Genomic DNA, 16,446 nt, shown 5'->3' on the forward strand with positions numbered 1-16,446 from the left:
ACCCTTATAAGTGGCATGACACAGTAGAAGTGGGACCGTACTGCCACTGAACGCTGCATAAAGGCTTGTCACACAGTCTCCAGCCATAGCAAGTCTGACGAGGGTCACTTGACAATTTCTTGCAGCCCACGACTTCCCAGGTATTGTAGAAGACCTGTTTCCAAAAAGCCAGAGTCTGACACGTGACCTAGTCTTCATTTTGGAATTTTGTTTTATTGACGCAGTTTCTCTGTCAACTAAAGGGGTCTGTGTAAATTGTGGTAAAAAAATGTTCAAAATGGGGTATAGAACCAATACTCTCCTCGCCAAACCCTGCCACTTCAGACACTACTCAGTAGCCATCCGTTAGCTTCTACTTGTTGCTTCAGTGAAGACCTCACAGGACATGACTACTGCAGCCAATCACTGCAGCCAATCACTGCAGCCCATAGCCTTTGGCTACAATGGTCACATGAATAGGAACATTTCGCTCTGTGCTAAAATGACTGAAAATCTGTTTCCATCCCCAGGTTTTCTTCACAAGGAATGGGAAGATCATTGGAAAGAAGGAATCCATTTTGCCTCAGGGGGGCTTCTATCCCACCATAGGAATGCTGAGCAGCGGAGAGAAGGTTAAAGTGGACCTGCACCCACTGAGTGGGTGAAAGATTGACATCTGTGGGAAAGCACACTGCATTAATTCGCCATCTTTCCCATTCCCCACCCTCCCCCCCCCCAGTCATGCACGATTTGCACGTGGGCTTGTGATAGTGCTTCTTCGTGTCTGGAAACGTGTCTCAGTGGCCCTTGCTTGTCTGTGGGCTCCGCAGTGATCATTGCCTGTATGTTTTGGCATAGCAGAAGACATGATGTGACTGGAAACAAGGGGGGATGTTTGGAGGGTACCTGTGTGTCCAGTGATCATATCACTATAGCTCAGAAGTAATGTCCCTGCCATCCAGAAGGCACAATTTCCTATCATTAGCTACAGTGCATCTTGGGAAAATAGATCCCAGAATGGCTGTTCTTACAGGAAGGATGAGTTACCCACAGGCTGGGACCTGGTGCTATATAAATATATATTATACATGTCTAGGATCATATGTTATCTACCTTTACCGAGCTTTGGTCGTGCACGTCGGATATGACGTGGTCCGGTCAGCCTGCACTTTGCATCCAGTTGTCACATTTTGGCTGATGACCCTTTACAAGGACGGTATATGGAAGGAATCATATACCAATCCTTAGCCAGAAAATACTACATGTAAAATGCACTTAAATGCCACGTAAGGAGGATGCAGTGCAATACCTGTGCCCAAACAAATGGAGACCCACAGTCTAGAGCCGTCGTCTAGACTAAAATCAGGTGCAAGATGTATAAATAGCAGCAAGTGCCACAATTTTGGTGGCATAAGTTGCATATAACGTCCCATTGTTATGGCCCCTATTGTGGCCAGGACTCAGCGTGTACCAGTGTATAATTCTCCAAACGTGCCAGCCTCTTGCCCATGTGTCGCTGGGCAGCTTTAGGCGATCTCTTATTAGCACTTATTCCTTGCCAGGAACCCTCTGTCTGTAGTCCTGCATGCTTATTGGTTAGGTCTATGTGCCGTCTGCTATACGTGCTGTCCAGTATATATCACCTAGTGTATATAACGCGGCATATCTACCTCTATATCTGCTGCTATCTCTCCTGTCACTGTGCTGTCCGCAGATCTGGGGCTTTCTGTGATGGCCATTATTTTGGGAGCAATGCCGGATGGGCATTCCTGGCATCCTAGTCTTTGGCTTTTTTCTGCACCTTCAGCATCCATTGATGGTTTGTTTTTGGTTGTAAAATAAGAAGGGACCGAACTCTAAAAGTGTGAGTACAAGTCTTATACTAGGGATCACCGGGCAAATATGCATCTCTATTGATGATTTAGTTGTAACGATTCCTGTTTTTTTACATTCTGTTCAGTGTTTTGAAATATTTTCAGAAAGTTGTAGATAGTTGGGCTCTAAAAAAAAAAAAAAAGAAATTTGTAGTGTTCATGTTGGGACATCTAAATTTAGCCTCCCTCAGGTCTTCTCAGTAGGGATATTCCATCTCCGGTAACTTCCATGTCGGTACTACAGCAGAACCGGTGATATCACCTTGATACCTGCTGCGATGTACTCACCTGGCGGTTACCGTGTCCCTGTGCTACACATCGGGTTACGGGGATTTTGGTCCATGTGGAAAACTGACAGCACGAGGACTCAATATTCGTCGAAGAATATGGAAGAAAAGAAAAAAAAAATCACAGCATGTGCCGGTTTGGTCTGATTCCCGGGCGCCTGTCCACTATGTGGATGGGCACACGGAGCCGCTAGCAATTTGTTGACGTAACTGGTCCAATAAGTTAAGCAGACCTTGTGATCGTAGCTTTGGGAAGTCCTTTAAATGGAAAATCCGTTAATTTTATTTTTAATTTTATTTTTCTATTGCTTCAAGGCATCTAAGATGGAAAATGAAGTAACCTCACTAATGATCTTAAATAGATATCTTGCCTAAAGCTCCTAGGTAGATGCCTACAAGCCCTGTGCAGCCTGATCCAGCTGTCTTACCTACCATCTTTTGTTCTTTCTCTTCATTGTAGCATGCATAAGGAAGGGGGCACAGATAAAACCTAAAATGACGGCAAAATCAGACTACACAGGGTTAGAAGTCTTCTCCGTGATATCGTAGTTCTGCATAGGAGCAGTGAACTAAACATTATTGCCAATATTCTCATCTTGGATGCATTGGGATGACTTGTTTTGTAGTTGGTCTTTCCCTATGTCTTCAGCTCTGCATTGCTTCTATCGGTATATACAAACAATAGCCCTACTGGGCCTATGGGAGGGGTCCACTTTTGGGACTCTTTTGTGAGGACGGAGACCGGCTCTGGTGGGCCCGAGGTGTCCATACAATACCTACTCAGCCATTTATTTGGATGTGACACTACGTACACCTTCTCTCCAAAAGATGCGGCTGGTTGCCAAAAGTCAAGAAACCAAATATTTGGTAATTATATTTTATTTAAAAATGTTAAACATTTTTTTTTTCGCCAGGAGACAATCCCTTTTAGCCTTAAAGAAGCTTATTAAAAAAAAAAAAATCTTATTTCCGTTTGTCAGTATCGGTATTATTGTGCTGGATGTGTGTTGGCTTCATCTCTTACCGGCACCAATGTTAGTGAAGGTTTTATTGATCTATATAGGAACAAATTTTAGGTTTTTTTTGTTTTTTTTTTTGTAAAATTTCCACCATCTCAATGAGGTGACAGGGCCAAATCTGTTATTCGGAGATTGAGGGTGTATTATTTTGACCACTGTGCTCTGCTGTGCGAGATATCTGCTAGGACACATTCCACATGGACACTAGTGACGTTACGTCCCACCGCCCGCGTTACACCAAGTTTCATCCATCCATCCATTCATTTGTTTACCAATGACTAGTGTTGCTTTCTTAATACTCTATACAGAAAGTGTCAAAAACAGTTTCCTGCAGCTGAGATTGAATATCTCGCACATTTCTAAGTAGGAAGGAGCCCTACACGCCCTGGGCTAATATGTATGTATTATACAAGTATATTTAAAGTGGTTGTCCAGAGAAAACAAGTTAATATCTACACACAAGATACAGTATATCACAAAAGTGAGTACTCCACACACATTTTTTGGGGGAAATATTATATTTTATCTTTTCATGGGACAACACTGAAAATATGAAACTTTGAGCTTGTATAACAGTATAAATTTGGTGTCCTCTAAATAAATGAACATACAACCATTCATATCAAAACCCCTAGCAAGAAAACTGACCAAATGGCCAAATTGTGCCCAGTGTCAATATTTTGTGTGGCTACCGTTATTTTCTAGCACTGCCTTGCCTCTCTTGGACATGGAGTTCACTAAAGCTTCACAGGAGCTGCTGGATCCTGTTCCATCCTCCATGACAACATCACAGAGCTGGTGGATGTTGGAGACCACGTGCTCTTCCAAGCTCCGTTTGAGGAGGCTCCACAGATGCCCAATAAGATTTAGATCTGGAGACATGCTCAGCCAGGCCAGCACCGTTACCCTTATTTTGTTTAGCAGGGCAGTGGACGTCTTGGAGGTGTTTGGGTTTATCATGTTAGAATATAGTCCTACTACCCAGTTTCCGAAGGGTGATGATCAAGCTCTGCTTCAGTATGTTACAGTACATGTTGGCATTCGTGATTGCCTCAATGAACTGTAGCTCCCCACAGCCGGCAGCACTCATGCATCCATTTTGAAAAGACATCCTCTTTATATGACACGAGTACGTGCACTCAACTTCTGCGGTTCACTATGGTGAGGCCTGTTCTGAGTGGAGCCTGTCTTGTTAAACCGCTGTATGGTCTTGGCCATCGTCCTGCAGTTATGTTTCAGGGTGTTAGCAATCTTCTTATAGCCTCAATCGTCTTTATGTAGAGCAACAATTATTTATTTATTTATTTTTTTTTGAGATCTTCAGAGAATTCTTCGCCATAAGGAGCCATGTTGAACTTCCAGTGACCAGTATGAGAGTGTGTGAGTGATAACACCAAATGTAACACCCCTGTCCCCATTCACATCTGAGACTTTGTAACACTGAGTCACATGACACTGTGGAGGAAAAATGGCCAACTGGGCACAATTTGCCATTTTCACTTAGGGGTGTACTCACTTTTGTTGCCATCGGTTTATTCATTAATGGCTGTGTGTTGTTTTTTTAGAGGGCACTAAATTTGCTCTGCTATACAAGCTGTACACTGACACTATACATTGTATCAAAGTGTCATATCTTCAGTGTTGTCCCGTGAAAAGATATGAAATATTTACATACATGTGAGGGGTGTACTCATATTTGTGACATACTGTACATAACATGTGTATAGTTGGGGGTACGAGTGCTGAGACCTGCACCAATTAGGAGAAAGGCGGACTTTTATCTCCATGCAAAAAAGGCAGCGAGTACACATACTTAACCGCAGCTGTGCCAAATGCTGCACTCGGCTTTTTCCAACAGCGCCATAGAAAATGAATGGACTGGCGGTCGGGCAGCTGACATTGCCACTCCATTTTAAACTGGGATAAATATTCCCCTTTCTGCTGATTGGTGAAGGTTTCACAAATCGGACCCCCACCGTTTTGGTAAATTATAGCTAGTGGATAGGTAATGATTGGTTTATGATAGACAACCCCTTTAAGAACTTTGGTATATATAGAGTTATTAACCAATGGGTACTGTTGTGCACTCCTTCCATGGTGCCAGCTGTATACGTTTAAGGTTAGTGAAATATCCTGTTTTTCTTTCCTGAGATTCGGAGCTATAACGTACCTCCTGCCGCCATTCCAAAACTCATTGGTCACTTGTAACTGTCCCATTAGTACTTGGGGCAGGAACGCTGGCCAGTGCGCGATCATAGCATTGCAGCCATCGAATAATAAGTACAAGGTTGGGCGTCCAATCACCTCAGGTTTCATTGAAGGGGTAGTCCACTACTTTTACCTTGATGGCCTATCCTTGGGATAGGTCATCAATGTCAATGTTTGATCGGCCATGGTCCGACAACCCGCAACCCTGCCTTTCTCCTGTTCTCAGTCACAGCAGTAGGCAGCCGGAAATGCTTAGTTCCGGAGCTGCTCCGTTTTCTGATAGCAGCCAAGGCCGGGTATAATCAATAGTAGGTGGATGTGCAGTACCTAGCCACAGCCGATATCGGAAGATGGAGCAGCTGCAGGATAATCAATAGAAGGTGGATGTGCAGTACCCAGCCACAGCCGATATCGAAAGATGGAGCAGCTGCAGGATAATCAATAGAAGGTGGATGTGCAGTACCCAGCCACAGCCGATATCGGAAGATGGAGCAGCTGCAGGAACTGAATATTTCCTGCTGTTGCCACCGGGACCAAGAACAGCCTACGGTGGGGTATAGGGTGCTGGACCGATCAGACATTGATGGCCTATCCGTAGGATAGGTATCAATGTAAACGTAATGGAAAACCGCTTTTAGGCAATCCTATAGCTTTTTCCCATGTGATGGCTAATAAATTAATCAAAGAGGGGTGGTGACCACCTAGAGGACCACCTTGGCCGGTACGTTGACATTGCAGTAATAAAACTCTATATGGAAGATGAATATTTAAGGCCCTAAAAAATGGGATCAAATTTGGTCAGGAGAATGAAGAAAAACAAATGTTTGGGAAAAGTTTCCCAGTGTGAAAGCAGAATGGAGGCGTCGCTACTAAGTATTACCTCTCCTGTACCTGCGGATATTATTAAGGTTTTCTCGTTGGATGTGTCTATGTTGTGCTGTGTTCGGAGTAAGAGGAATCGTCAGAAGTTGGGGGTTTCCAGTATTCTCAGGTGCGTTAGACGAGGGCGTCCTGTTTCCGCGCCGTCTTGTCTGCTGCGTATGCCACCCGTTATTTCCATACACCTCCCACCATTCTGATTTTGTTACGGTTCAGCCGAATTGCACTAGAACATATCCCAATGTCTGTACATAATCGATATCCATGTTTATATACATATATTAAACACAGATCTCTATTTACCTGGCTGTCTTTGATTTTGTGCAGTTTCCTTAGAGCTTCTTGTACGGTAACATGGGAATAAGTCACAGACGCACAAAGATGAATAAAACGTCTGTTTTATTTCAGGTCCGTTTTTACATAAGATTTCCATAAAAGATTCTTCAAGCTTGCATAGAAAATTAAAATATCTGTTTTATTATATAAAAGCGCAAGTGCTTTTGCCAAGTTTATTACATATATATTACATTATGCTATGTATATATTATAAATAGGAAATATACTTCTCTATAGAAAGCTCCAGCACATTCTCAACACTTTTCTTTGACCTTGTAGAATAACAGTTCTTCAGTATTCCCTCTCGTCTTCGTGTAACTCCTTCTTTACGATTTGTTTCTGGGGTGCTCCATTTATCAAAACCAAGCAGTCACCATATCATTACATAGTCACCCGGGTACAGCATGTCATCATTGCAATTATAAGAGGGTGGATGGCGTTCTTGAGTATCCACATGCACTTAGTAGTGACGTATTCTGCATCCTTCTTCTTCTTCTTTTTTTTTTTTTGGTAGGTAAGTCTATGTGACCTAGAGGGCCATTACATTTGATGGCTCTCCAAGCAATTAAAAAAAATTATGGGCACTAGCACTTAACTGCAAAACTTTTAGTAAAACTACCTGGAGGTGGCCTCTGCAGCTGCCTTGCACCATTATCCACTGTCCTATTGCTATAAGATGCGCTTATAATTGTGAGAACCACCACTTACTTGTCATTGAAGTCTATTCTGTACATTATCGTCCTATGGGGGGCTCAGCCTGGCCATTACTTGTCTGATTCTGTGTTTCGTGTCAATTGTCACCAGTGTTTCACATCTGAGAACTGCATTAGAGGGAATCCGTCACCAGGTTTTTGCCACTTAATCTGAGCGCAGCAGAACTTTGGGGTGGAACTCCTGATTCCAGTGATATGTCACTTACTGGGCTGCTTAGTGTAGTTTTGATCTACTGCTGATTAAACATTGATTTTATCATTAGAGGACTACTTGGCGTACAACATTCATGAGCTCTGTATAACTTCCAGATCTCAGCAGAAAAAAAACATTGATTTTATCAAAATGACAGCAAACAGCTCAGTAAGTGACACATCGCTGGAATCGGGGTCTCTTTCTCTAAATTATGCAGCTCTCAGATAAGGTAGCAAAAACCTGGTGACAGATTCACTTTAAGTAGGGCCAGAGACCCTGATTCCAGCACTATCATTTACTGGGTTGCTTGCTCCAGTTTTGATTAAAATCACTGGTTTGTCTTTTGCAGCTCTGCTACTCCTCTCAATGATCTGTTAAGGTACTGTCACACATAACGAGATCGCAGCTGAGTCACGGTTTCTGTTAGCGATCTCGTTATGTGTGACTTCTACCAGCGATCAGGCCCCTTCTGTGAGATTTCTAGTCGTTGCAGAATGGTCCAGGCCATTTTCTTCAAAGGCGATTTCCTGCTGGGCAGGACACATCGCTGTGTTTGACACTGTGTGACAGGATCACAGTGACTGCTGAGATCGTTATACAGGTCGCTACTGCAACCTGTATTGTTCCTGCATCGCTGGTAAGATCTGACTGTGTGACATCTCACCTGCGACCTCCCAGCGACTTATCAGCGATGCCTATCGGGTCGCATCGTTTTCGGGATCGCTGGTAAGTCGTTGTGTGATTGGGCCTTTAGTCTCTGCTGCCCACACCAATAATGGACTTGCTATCTTTCTACACTGTGCATAGGCAGAAAGCTGCTAATCAGTAGTGGGGCCAGGGAGCTCCAGACTATTATTGTTGAACGTTTGCCAATCATCTAGTGATAATCTCTCGCTGATCAGTGATTTTATCAAAACTACAGCAACCAGCCCAGTAAGTGACACATAGCTGGAGTCAAGGTCTCTGCCCTACATCATGTTGCTCTTAGTATACACGGCAAAAACCTGCTGACCGTCTCATAGGCTGAATACTTGAATTCCCTATGGATAGTTTATTTCTAAAGTGATTAAATTGACTGCTCTGTTTCCATTTACCTTATGAAAGCTGGTAACGCCCAGTTGTCAATTTATATATTTCTAGGCACCATAACAGCACAAGGCAAAATTTTAAGAAAGATGCTTCAGAATTGTTCATTATGGGGAACACATTTACTAAAGTAGACATTTATATCAAGAGAGCCGACAGATCCACTCCAGAGACTCCACAGGACTATATAATTGATATGCTTAAAGGGTTAGTCCAGAATGTGGAAAAAAAAACCAAAAACACAGCTGGAGTGGGCACTTGCACATAGTTGACACATCGTCACAGCAGGACAAGGCAAGACTGGCAGATTACTGAAATGGCTATAGAGGCATAGGGAATTTGCAGGTTTTTTTTTTATTTTATCCCATTCCTTGCTTAAAAAATAATAATTTTATGTCATACACAGAATATTTGTAAAAGCAAAGTTGATAGCCAATATCCTAGCCAACTCTTTAAATGTTTAGTTCAAGCCATAAACACCAGAAAATGCCTCCTGTGGCTCTTTTAAATGTCATAAATGAATGTTACATGTCAATAAGAACTCATAATTGGTAGAGGAAGGTCGAACTAGATGGACCAAGGTCTTCTTACAACTTATGTACCTATATAAAGCCCTGTCCCCAGCTATGTAAAGTAATATGGGTACACAAGGGTGGTTTCAGTTTACAAAATGTGATTCCCTAGAACAGTGGTCTCCAACCTGTGGCTCAGGAGCCCATTATGTGTGGCTCGCGGCTGTCTGCCAGCTAGGTGCATTTGCACCAGGTCTTGCAAACCGATATGAAGAGCGGTTCTCCAGATTGTGACACTTGTGAGTACCTCCGCACAGAAGAGCAGATCTAAATGGAGGTAGTGACCCCTGGATATTGGTATACTTCTGCTGTGTAGCGATTTCTGTGGAAAAGCTTTGGCTGTCATTATACTGGTAATTGGGGCTCTACGTGTCACTACTTTGAGCGGGTGGAAGCAAAAATGTGGCTCGCGACCCTCTCTCAGAACTGAATGTGGGTCTCAAGGTCAGAAAGGTTTGGGACCGCTGCCCCTAAAATCTGTGCTCTTTCGTTTCCATGAATTGTAGAACTCCCGGAATCCAAAGCACGCAACTTGTCATAAGACGTAACATGGATATTGGACGTGCATCTATCGGAAGGCTATTAGCGGCAGCTGGTTTGTAAGCCAAGACTTGAGTGATAGATGGCCCATAACTAGGACCGGTGGGTATATTACAACCAAAAATGTCATACTCAAGCATCTGATAAAGTGCTATTAGTTGGATACATGGTAGAACTTAAGAAGATATTGGTCCTCTTTGTGTAAACGACACATTATAATAGTTTATTTTGCATCATGTATCTCAGTTGATCCCATACTTATAATTAAAAGGAGCTTGTTAGCACAAAATGACTGATCAAACTAAGCACAGGCACTCAACACCAGGACCTACAGGCAGTAATAGTGTGCCACTTACACTGATGGACCTTTAGCTATCCAGTACATAAAAGGCAGGCTGCACCACCTTCCAACTACATGACTAAACCGTTTCCTGTCTGGTTGTTGAGGATACTTGTGAAGACACATTCTCCATTTGGGACAACCCTATGACTGGATTACTACACCATGGAAAAACATTTTCAATGCCAAACAGTTAAAAAAAAAAAAAAAAAAAATCTTTAAAACAGGATAAAGTTTCTGATTTTTCTGTTATGGGATCTTTTCCCAAATGGTCAGCAGTAACAAGGTCATACTCCAACTGAGAAGAATAACAAGCAAAATGCTCTGGAATTCTGTTAAAAGTACCCCACAAAATAGCATGCAAACCCATGTCTTATGCAGTTTAAACACTTTGTAACTCATAAACTGTCTTGAATTGTAAAGAAGAGTGTGACGGAGGAATAACAAAATGTGCCGGACTTTAGAGCACAATACCGGTGTGAAGTAATCCGGTCAAGACACTGTAACGAAAAGCCACCAAGATTTCTAGCAGGATGCACCAAAGGTATCACACAGCATAAGCCACTGTGATAAATCCAGCACATCATCTACATTGCAGGTCTAGTTTTAGGCCGTCTAACAGACAAATAGTAACTCTGCCCTGGGGGTGACCTATGGAGGTCCCTGCCAGCAGCTGATCACTTTCCTGCTTGACCTCCTTTTCCCAACAGCATTACTGTAGACTGTTGGGTTTGGTAGGGCATCTCGGAAGGGGAGTCCCAGAAGTAATACTGTGAGGTTCTTCATTTATAGTATGAAAAGTCCTAGAAGAAAGGACTATATGTAGCTGGTACATATCATATTTCCTTAGTGACCACCTGGTGTCACAACCTACAAGTCTCAATACTAAAAGATTCTTTTGTTGAGATGACTTTAGAAATGAATGAAAAAAAATATTGTTCCTGGCATCGATATGGTAGAGGGGCAGTATGCGGACATCATTGAGTATGCATTAATATGTCTGAGATAAACCTATATCCCAGATGCCAAACAATTATGTGCCCCATAGAACAATGTACAATTAGAAGAGTTTACTTGTGACCCGGTTGGGCCTCTATTGCGTTGGTTGAGAAGGATTTCTTCGCTCTGCATTTTCTTTTTTCAGCTGCAAGGTCCATTTTGAAAAGAACCAAATTAACATCATGATGAAGACAATTACCATACATCAAGATATAACAAAGTCATCAATTTTCAATGGTTCACAATAATCCTCAATGATTCCTTCAACCATAACCATTATCCATTGTATTGCAGGCAGAAAACATGACTGCCGAGTCCTTCACTTATTGGTATAAATGACCTGAACGTCTATTGTCACATACTCTTGGCTCTATAGCACATACATCTTTGGGAACAACCAGTCGACCTTCATAACCCATTTCTTTCCCACTTTAGTCTCTGGCTTCCTCCTTTATCTTCGATGTGTGCCAAGCATGACTTTGGTGATGAAGTTAACAATGGCCGATGCTGGCTGTTCAGGGTCTACCTCTGCGAAGAGATGGCAGACGTTCTCCGCTGTGCTTCCTGCTTTCCGAGCCACAAAACCAAAGACCCTGTAAAGCAAATAAATGCACTGAAGACTCAATAATGTCACTGTGATTTACTTGCCAAAACTCAAACTTTATTGTCTTTCATGTGATCATCAAGAGATCCAGGAGAAGGTGTGGTCTTAATAAAGGGCATTATGTGTTTAACTGTAAAAGTCATGGATGAGCGTCATATAAAAGTTTTATATGTCTATGAAATTCTTTGGATTCTTTTAATCTTCTAACTTAGTATTTGATGTTATATACTTTGTGATACATGCATGACTTATTAACACAAGGCACCGCCTTCTTAAAGAGGTTCTATAGCATTTATGTAACAACCGGTCCCACAAAATGGACCTGGTTTTCCTTCTGACTAATTTTAATACATTTTTATACATGTTAGGCCGGGGCCACACGGGGACTACTGCGATCCTCGCATGACACTCGGCTCACACTGGCAGCAAAGCAGGAGTCGAGTGTCTTTGCGACTGAGGTCCGATCATGCGACTGGCGCTGAGGAGGGGAGGGGATGGAGGGATTTATCTCCCTCTTTCCTCTATTGCCGCATATTGCCATTCTCGCTGTGCACTCGCATTACACCGATGTAATGCGAGATCAGTGCAATTTTTCTCTTGCCCCATAGACTTGAATGGATGCAAGAGAAACAAGGTTCACATTGCACCTGCAGCATGCTGCGACTGTTTACTCGGTCCGATTAGGGCTGAGAAAATAATCGCTCATGGGTGCTGGCACATAGGCTAATATTGGTCCGAGTGATGAGATGTTTTATCGCATCCCACTCGCTGCGATTTTCATGCCGTGTGCCTTAGGCCTTATACATACATATGAACACATACACACATTTTTTCCCCCCCATTAAAAAACTCAATGTCACAAAGCATTGGAAAAAATGTCACAATTAGAACTCCTGTGATTGATAAAGAACAAGAAAGACCTAAAAAATGCATCGGAAATATGGAAAAAAGATGCCTAAAAAACATGCCCCGTTGACACTGCATTTTACATTTGTCTATTGATTTACTGCCAACAAGTGGCTGTAGTGCATTTTGCTGTAGAAAAATAAATTAAGACAATTTGATGAGAAATGTCATGCAGTTTTTCACTGATGAGAAAAACCGTAACAATGTTTTGAACTTTTGACTTTCAGGCTCCGTATGTCACCATCCACTACAGCATTGAGTGCGAGACTAAAGGGTGCCGGTAGCGACATCGCAGCGTGTGACACCAAGGAGCAACGATCAACGATCGCAAAATCGTTCAAAAATGGTGATCGTTAACACGTCGCTCCTTTCCTTAATATCGCTGCTGCCGCAAGTACGATGTTGTTCGTCGTTTCTGCGGCATCACACATCGCTATGTGTGACACCGCAGGAACGACGAACATCTCCTTACCTGCGTCCACCGTCAATGAGGAAGGAAGGAGGTGGGCGGGATGTTACGTCCTGCTCATCTCCGCCCCTCCGCATCTATTGGCCGGCCGCATAGTGATGTCGCTATGATGCCGAACGCCCCTCCCCTTTGAGGGAGGGATTGTTCGGCGGTCACAGCGACGTCGTTGCACAGGTATGCGCGTGTGACGCTGCCGTAGCGATAATTTTCGCTACGGCAACGATCACCAAATGTCGCACGTACGACGGGGGCGGGTGCTATCGCGCATGACATCGCTAGCGATGTTGCAGCGTGTAACGCACCCTTAACTTCATTTTATAGACAATCATCTTGGCTATCTCATACATAAATTTGACTTACAAATATTCAGGATATGATTTTCGTTATGCAGATTCTTGTCATGTCACTGCATTGTTATCGTTTTGTTCCCAAAAATCAAAATTTTTGAATTTTTATTGTTTTGTTAGCATTTTGTAAATCCACCTTTGCCTTTCAACACTGCCTGAATCCTTCTGGCCAGTCTCTCGATTAGATTCAAGCATGTCTCGATTGAAATCTGTTCCCAGGTCTCTTCTACACGTTCCCAGTGTTGGTGCATTCTGATTGACTCACGTGGGTATGTACACAGCTTTTTCTTTAACTCTACCCACGAGTGTTCGATTGAGTTGAGATCTGGGGACTGTTGAGGTCAATCCAGCACCTCTACTTCATTGTCACTGAACCATTTCTTCGCCGATCTCGACGTATGCTTTGGGTCGTTGTACTGCTGTAACACAATGTCGTCCTTTTCATACCAATAGAACTCGAGTGTATGAAGTAACTCATCTTGTAAGATACTAACATATAGCTCAGCATTGAGACCATCGATCCTGGTCAAGTATCATAGAATGTTAGTGTTAGAAGGCACCTCCAAAACCCTGTTCAATCCAGGATTCTCTATACCATACCATTTCAGTCAGATGTCTGTCCAGTCTCTGAAGACTTCCATTGAAGGAGAACTTGTCCCTAGTAATGAGCGAGCATGCTCGTCACAGCTCCTTACTCGATCAAGCCTCTGAGTTTGAAAATCAGGGCTGTGGAGTCGGTAAGCCAAACCTTCGACTCCGACTCCGACTCCGACTCCTCAAATTCTCTTGCACCGACTCCGACTCCGGCTCCGACTCCGACTCCGACTCCTACATATATTGCTTAGTTAGGTGAAAAATTTATTGTAGTACATGAATATGTGTATGTGAACATCAGACATTTAATAATTTTTATGATACGATAATCAAGATATTTGGATAGAACATAAAATATATTTATTGGAATACAACTTTAGAACACAAAAAACTGTAATAAATTGTAAATATGTAATACACTATGTAATATACAGTAGATTACATATATATCTTGTGTGTGTATATACACTGTGTGTGTATATATATATATATATATATATATATATATATATTACATATTTACAATTTATTAGTTTTTTGTGTTCTAAAGTTGTATTCCAATAAATATTTTATGTTCTATCCAAATATCTTGATTATTGTATCATAAAAACAATTAAATGTCTGATGTTCACATTGTACTACAATAAATTTTTCACTTAAATATAAGCATTATACTAAATGTTATTATTTAGTAAAATATTCAGCACATTCTGCATTGCACTACTGTCCCCAATTTATTATATATTTTAGGAGTCGGAGTCGGTGCATTTTATACCGACTCCGACTCCGACTCCGACTCCACCAAAATGAGCTCCGACTCCGACTCCGACTCCACGACTCCGACTCCGACTCCACAGCCCTGTTGAAAATGCTAAAGTTTTACATTGACTTCAATTATACTCGGTACTCGAGTCACATCGGAGACACCCGATGCTCAATTAAGTAGCGAGCAGTGGCGAGCACATTTGCCCATCACTACTCACCATCTCTCATGGCAGTCTATTCCACTCATTGATCACCATCACTGTCAAAAAGTGTTTTCCACTATCTAAACTTTATCTGCTCCCTTTCACTTTCATTTCATTGCTTCTCGTGTTTCCATGTGCAAATGAGAATAAGGATGATCCCTCTACACTGCGGCATCCCTTCAGATATATGTTGACAGCTATTAAGTCTCCTCTAACTTTTTTGCAAGCTAAACATTCCCAGATGCTTTTCCAATGCCTTTGGCTGTGAAACAACCCCATATCATCAGGTTTCCTCCACAAAACTTGACAGTTCCTTCAATTTCTCATTTTGTTAGCCCCTTTTTCCCTTGATTCTTCTAGACCCCTATGAAGCTATCAAAGTCTAGTCTATTGACTTTTGTCTCATCTCTCCAAATCATCTATTTCCAATCTTCTACTGTTCACTTTTCATACTTTTTTTTCAAACTTAAGCTAATGCTTCTTATGACGATGTTGAAGTAGAAGCTTCTCCACCTTTTTTCGGGCCAGACGTGTAACCTGTGTCTCACGCATGGACGTCTGTGATCTCATTATTATGACGCATACAAGCAACCTCCACTGCCGTGCTTGTCATACTAAAACTGATCGACTTTGTGATGAGTCTCCTAATTGACTCCGATATTTTGCCTGGATGTACCTCTCTTGGCTTTTCAATGGATGGATGGCTTCATTTTGTATTTTTCCAACCGTTATGACACTCACATGATGCAGTATGGCAATTTTCTTGGTCGAGAGTCTGCTATTGATGAGCTGGATGATGCTATTTCTCTTTTTTTTGGGAAATCCATCTTCATGGCTGCTCCTAGATTCAAACCAGTGACCATTCATTTGGGAATCGCCCTAATTACACACTGAGCTATTAGGGAAAGTGAGAACAGGTTGTAATTTGTAGTATACAGGAAGAAAAAGATTTTTCCACCACTAGGAGCAAAACCGTAACAATGCAGTGACATGACCAGAATCTGCATAACTAATCATATGCTAAATAGTTGAAAGTCAAATTTATGTATGAGATAGCCAATATGATTGTCTATAAAGTGAAGGATGTCACATGTTCGAAGCTGTAGTGGATGATGAGATATGGAGCCTGAAAATCAAAAGTTCAAAACATTGTTACCCTTTTTGCTTGTCAGTGTATGATCTCCATAGGTCCATTTTTATATAAAAATATGAATGGGGTAATTCCTTTATGACAAAAAAAAAAACTAATAATTTCACACTGAAATTTGATAATGTCCTACCGTAGCAGTCCTATACTGAAGGGCAATAGTAATCCAAAAGCGGGAGAGTGTGGGGGCAATGGTCTAATATGCCTCTGTCTCATTGTACCCGTGTACATTTATTGATTAGTCTAGTGCTCCTTTAAAGGGGTATTACCATCTCCAAGATTCTATCCTAATATGTAGTTGCAGGACCTGAGCTATCCATAGTTACGACCACGCATATAGTCACAGTTGCTCGTGGTCATAACCATGGATACCTAAGGTCTTGCAA

General features: G+C 42.1%; 2 protein-coding genes across 6 annotated transcripts in view; one reads left to right on the forward strand and one right to left on the reverse strand.

Moving 5' to 3' along the window:
- The window catches only part of SPRYD3 (SPRY domain containing 3), a 65,389-nt gene extending 58,841 nt beyond the window's left edge, over positions 1-6,548 (forward strand). For both annotated transcript variants that reach the window (XM_075337228.1, XM_075337230.1), the window contains exon 11: positions 510-6,548. In XM_075337228.1, coding sequence (XP_075193343.1) covers positions 510-644 — 135 coding nt within the window. In that variant the 3' untranslated portion in view covers positions 645-6,548. The remainder of the gene's footprint in view (positions 1-509) is intronic.
- A 78-nt stretch (positions 6,549-6,626) lies between these two features.
- Positions 6,627-16,446, reverse strand: part of TNS2 (tensin 2) — a 261,754-nt gene continuing 251,934 nt past the window's right edge. For all 4 annotated transcript variants that reach the window (XM_075337232.1, XM_075337231.1, XM_075337234.1 and 1 more), the window contains exon 29: positions 6,627-11,618. In XM_075337232.1, coding sequence (XP_075193347.1) covers positions 11,477-11,618 — 142 coding nt within the window. In that variant the 3' untranslated portion in view covers positions 6,627-11,476. The remainder of the gene's footprint in view (positions 11,619-16,446) is intronic.

Source organism: Anomaloglossus baeobatrachus, chromosome 2 (assembly GCF_048569485.1).
Source record: "Anomaloglossus baeobatrachus isolate aAnoBae1 chromosome 2, aAnoBae1.hap1, whole genome shotgun sequence".
Classification (NCBI taxonomy): Eukaryota; Metazoa; Chordata; class Amphibia; order Anura; family Aromobatidae; genus Anomaloglossus; species Anomaloglossus baeobatrachus.